The sequence below is a fragment of the Buceros rhinoceros genome, unplaced genomic scaffold (genome assembly GCF_000710305.1).
Source record: "Buceros rhinoceros silvestris isolate BGI_N320 unplaced genomic scaffold, ASM71030v1 scaffold20131, whole genome shotgun sequence".
Lineage (NCBI taxonomy): Eukaryota > Metazoa > Chordata > Aves > Bucerotiformes > Bucerotidae > Buceros > Buceros rhinoceros.
In genome coordinates, this window is record NW_010396185.1 from 8436 (window position 1) to 13838 (window position 5403).

Consider the following 5403-nt stretch of genomic DNA (forward strand, 5'->3'; position numbering starts at 1 on the left):
CAGCAAGCTAGGACCATTAGAGCACTCCTGGGAGTTGCTCTAACATTACCACTCTCTCTCACTGTTCAACCACTTTTACCAGCCCCTCTCCACGGAGGCTTCTCTTACGAGGAAATAATAAGGTCTCACATAGAAAATAGGACACGGAACTTTGTGTTGTTTTTTTACAGAGATTTTTCCAGTCATCCCTCTCAAATGTGTAAAGCATACCTGGAAGCATCTAGGAATGGCTTGTAGGCAATGGTCACCCACTCTTCTTTGTTGGAGGAATACCTTGGCTCCCTTGGGGTTTCAGCTGCTGTATCCAAGTCCACCAGGTAGTGGCATTTGGAAATGTCAATCTGCAGAAAGACAGACAAGTTTCTGGTTTACCTCCTTTAGGCTTCTGAGATTCTCCACGATGACTATGTCTTATTCTGCCTTACTCTCTCCAACTCTGCCTTGAGTGATCCCATTTGCTCTTCCACAAAATTTTATTGCACACTTCCTTGGACATGCTTGAATTCACTTTTCTGAAGCACCTTTGAGGTTTACTGTAACAATGCAGGCTGAAAACAATTTAATTAGGTGGGTACCAGATGGCTCTGTAGCATCACAAATGAATGAAATTACGCCAAGGGAAACTCAGCTGAGGAGAATGTTGAATCCACTTCTTGCACTGTATGAGAAGAACATTCCAGGCCCTAAGAGAGGTTCTGGCTCATTAGCAAAAGGACTCCCAAACCACTAACCACGTTTTTCTGTAAGTGATGTAGACTCATTCAGAGAAAGACAAGTTATTGTCTCAAGCACTAAGACTGGTCTCACTTCTCCGTTCTAAATGCTCCCCTAAAAGAGCTGGCACTTCCAGTGCATATGGGTTACTGCCAGGCGAAAGGCAGATTTCCATTTTACTATTCCAAGCAGAGCACAGTGCACTCTTACAAGTTACAGTGAAGCTAAGGATAATATTTATTATGCACCTATGCATTTATTTGGGGAATTACACAAGACTTCAGTGGTATACAGACCCTGAAAGGTTTCTTTGTGGAAAAAAGTCAGTCTTAGTGAACAGAGCTGCAAGGAATTCCTAAATTACATTCTCAACCTCTTCTGTTCTCCTTTCCTTTTCCACTCTTTTTTTATTCGATGCAACTGTTATATTAAGTGGTGGAGAACTACATTTGATCATAACCTGAATAAGAGGAGTGGGCTCCGGATAGTACAGAGATGGAGCTAGGGGCACAGCCTGCGTGTCCCTCACCGGTGTCTGGATGGGTGTTAGCCTGGCCACACAGGAGCTTGTCTGGTTTACCACAGATAAAGTTCAACTGTCTTGAGCAAAAGCAGAGATGTTTTACTGATTCCCTATTGCAAAAACAAAGCCAAGCTTCAGGTGGTTTCTACGGTTCACAACAGAGCTAAAGGGAGAATACAGTGGATAAAAAACACCTTCCTCTGAAGTCAAGAGTTTTTAAGACTTCCAGCTTTTAGGCCTAATCTGTTCCTGCTTGGATATATCTTTGTAAGAAATAATACTTCTCACCCCTTTCTTAGCAGTTTCAGAGACAATCCATCTCCCAGTAGGACAAGTACATGTTAAGTGCTGTTCAACATGAATAAGGAAGGAAGAATTGCAAAACAAGATGATCGAGTCATTCTTTTCCCCGGTGTCTCATAGCAACAGGTACACTGAGGTTTACTCTTCGATTTTCAGGCAGAGCAGTAATAGATACTTACACCCAAAACAGAGAGATTGGTCCCATTTCTGCAGCCATTAATTGGTTTGAAGCTGTCCATGGCTCAGACAATCCTTTTGAGCCATTTGTTTTCTCCCCTTTAAATGACCGACAGACTCGTGCTATTTAGTTTTTATTCACTGTGGTGGTTCCAGTGCTTTGCTAACTTCTTTCTTTTTCTTTAAAATCTGTGTATGCGTGCACTCATAAGCTCACTACACTTAAGATCTTGTTCTCTTGGTGTTATTAGCAGGTCAGAAGTTTTAAAACCCCATTTAAAATTCACATTTAATAGCTAATTTCTAACATCCTAAGCCCCTCTGCTTTCATGAGAAATAACAAAATTGTAAGGTGACATTAAGAAACAACCATGAAACCAAAGCGTGTTTTGCTCCATCAGCTACATTGGGCTGTGCACCAGCCAGCTGTCTGCGCTAAAAATATGCCACAGTTAAAGATTTCGTAAATTAAATGCACTGCAGCAGACAGCTTCTCTCAGGTGGGAACACGCCTCCTTTCCATTTCCAGTAACAACATAATGAGGCTCAAAATAAGGGAGTTTTAACGCAGAGATAGTTCCCCCCTTTTACCCACACAGTTTGTTCCCGTGTTATAGTACTGCTTTCGATCCGCTCCTGTGAGTGGATCACAAGCGCTTGTGCCAGGATAAATTATCTTAACAGTTCCCACTGAAATCACTGATGCAATTGTTTTGGTGAAGTTCCAAATTAAGTCCCTCCTTCTCAGTTGCAAATATGATGAATATATTTATATTTAAAAAGAAAAGAAAGTACAAAAGAAAATTTCAATCCGTGCTCAGTGACAATAATTTTCTGTGGGGGATTTCAAACTACTCAGTTCAGCTTCCTGTGATCACAGCAACACATCAAACTAAACTCAAACTTGCATTAACTAGGTATTATTACTTCTTCTGCTTCTTTTATTTAATTATTATTATGTCTTTAAATGAATTACAGGCAGATGAAATGCAAACAGAAACCACTCACAAAAACGGGGAAATTTCCAAGTGCTGCAGAGAGCCCATTTTTGTTCTGTAGCTTGTATGGTTGCCAGGAAACAAAACGGGGAGACCCAGGCATAGACATTATACTGTACAGTAAGTTAAGGAAAACAAAACAGGAACACAATCCTTACATATCGAGATGGCTCCTCCTTGTTCTGGTCGTTCATGTCAGCGGGAATGATCCTTGTGGCCATTGGTCCCTTGGCATATGGTTTTGGTAACTGGCCCCTGAATTCTGACAGGATGAACTGGAGCTGCCAACTGCAGAGAACAGCGTCAGAAAGCCCAGCAGGAAAATGCAGGAGCTCCTCACATTTTGTGTGGAGAAAATGAAAAGGGTAACCAAGCATCACTGTTGCACTGCTGAGGGGAGGCTGCCCTGCGAGAGAAGCAGTCACACTACAAATTTTCAGTATCTTGTGGCCAACATAATCTGCTGACAACAAACTTCAGAATCCTTTGTTTTGGGGATGCTGGGGTCAACAGAGATACAAGGTCTTGAAGGTCACTCCCATAAATACTCCTTGTGAGAAGTGGCCCTCCTTTTGAATCTCATCAAATTGTACCTTTCGCATTAAACTTACTTATCTGGCAAGAGAAAGCTGCTTGGAAATCTGTGCCACTCCTTCCCCACGCAGACATTAACTGGTCTCCCCTCTGGCACTGTGTGAATACTTGGGTCGGTAGCAATTCTGTGAAACTCTGGGTACAGGTCCAGGGGCCCATGGTAGCCTATGGAAGGCAGAAGTTTGTGAACAAGGCTGAAGAAATAGGTGGTATTTACACGACTGCTTTTGAAAGACTACAGAAAACTGCTCATGCATAACTTTTTAACTTATAACTTCTTTCTACTGTGCTGCTCTAGTCAAAGCAGCACAACTCTGGCAGGCCTTAAGACTTGCCCAGACCAATATACTGGAAAGCACAGAACAAGTATAAAATACCAACCTCTGAATAAGGCAACAGAGCGTGACAATGATAAAAGGCCAAAGAGAAGGACAGTCCCAAGAGCCAGCCAGTTCGAGGAGACTGTGTAGTGTTCCAGGCGGTAGCGCTGGAATATGAAGTGGTAACATTTCTGAGGAAAAATTTAAAAAAAGACAATACAAAATTACTCAAACTCTGACACGTTTAGCAAAATTCTGTTTTTTATAAGAACCCTACAGTAGTGCCTGCATCTCCCACCACATCTTTGGTCTTCATTTTTTCATTCAGACCCATTAAAAATGGATAGAAACTCGCATGCTTCAGCCACGTTTCTCAACTCATTATCTAGGATATTTAAAGATATTTTCAGCTCTTTTCCCAAGGAAGGCTTCCAGTCAAGCTGTAAAGCGCTCCCCACCAGGATTACGGCGTGGTTGTTCCCAAGTGTCCCTTTCAGACAGTTCTGCAGAACTTTGCTACACAGCGAGACTTCACTTTCAATGCTGGACTGACTTGCTCTCCAGCAGAAGTTCCATGACCCAGATTTACGGAGTGACCTATGGTTGTTTACTCTGTCTGCGCAAACTACAGCTTTGAAGTGGATAAAAGAACGCACAGCACATCGTGCATCCACCTTTAAACACAAGCCACTCTGAAACAGTTAAGAGGAAAGCCCTTTAAGCTTTGCTAATGTCAAAGCCTTTCTGGGAATACCCAGGAGGAACTACATCCAATAGTTTGATCCCTCCCTCCCGTGCTGCCTCTCTGCAGAAGTGATTATTCACTTCCTATCCTGTTTTCTGTTCCTCTTGTTTGCATTTTTCTCCTAACAGCCAGATCCACATAGTTTGGATCTGGAGTAGATTCTGACAACCTTGTAGTACTAGTGGGCAATCAGTTCTAAATTCTCAGCTGGATATTGAATATTGGACTAAATGTGTTCAAACTTAAAATATGCAGGACAGAAATATACACTAGAGTCTCCTAAAGCCATATTTGGCTCTGATGAATGTTTTGACAGCACACAGCAATTCTCAGTCGGAGCCATAGAACTGCTGACATAACAGAGCTTGACCTGTACAAATAAATGCAAGGACTGGACCTCATCTGGGGTGCTTCAGCTTAGCACTGCAAAGCATCAGCAGTAATGGCAGATCAGCAGACAGGATAGCGACTGCTCAGGGTAAGAGCGAGAGTGGTTTCAGGAGTGCAGGCAATGCCAGTGGAGAGCCCAGGACAGAAACAGCCAGAAAGTGGGGCATAGCAGGACGGAAGAGTAACAGCAGCACGAGGCTGAACTGCTGGGACAAGCTCTAACAGGGACTACTGACTGCATTCCTGTGCCTCTTTAACAGAGGAAAGATGAATAAATTTCAGCTTTGGGAAGATTTATATCAATCTGCATTAGTGCATTTTACTTCCAGAGTCTCAACATCTATCCATAAACACGGTTCAAAACCGAAAACTGCTAACAGATTAAAGATGATGTTCACAAGTTATGCACAGGACAGTCCTGAACTGTGTGATCGCTGTAGGCTGTGTCACAGACACGGATATTCTGCAGATGCTCCCAAACTCTGGGAAGCTATGGTGAAGAAGTCAGCTGGCAGTTCTGCTTCCTCAAGGTATAAGCTCATTAAAAAAACGCATTCCACTAAAACTTACCTGAAGAGCAGAGAGAGCCACAGCACCGCAGAGACAGATGAGGGGATAGATGGGAAACAGAAACCGCTC

At 42.8% G+C, this 5403-nt stretch overlaps 1 protein-coding gene across 1 annotated transcript in view; it reads right to left on the reverse strand.

The window, feature by feature from the left end:
- Positions 1-210: 210 nt before the first annotated feature.
- ALG9 (ALG9, alpha-1,2-mannosyltransferase) overlaps positions 211-5403 on the reverse strand; it is a gene marked incomplete at both ends in the record, with an annotated part of 15909 nt that continues 10716 nt past the window's right edge. The window contains 5 exons of the mRNA XM_010145838.1: positions 211-341; positions 2874-3003; positions 3327-3474; positions 3691-3820; positions 5335-5403. The exon at positions 5335-5403 is cut by the window's right edge and continues 3 nt beyond it. Coding sequence (XP_010144140.1) covers positions 211-341; positions 2874-3003; positions 3327-3474; positions 3691-3820; positions 5335-5403 — 608 coding nt within the window. The remainder of the gene's footprint in view (positions 342-2873; positions 3004-3326; positions 3475-3690; positions 3821-5334) is intronic.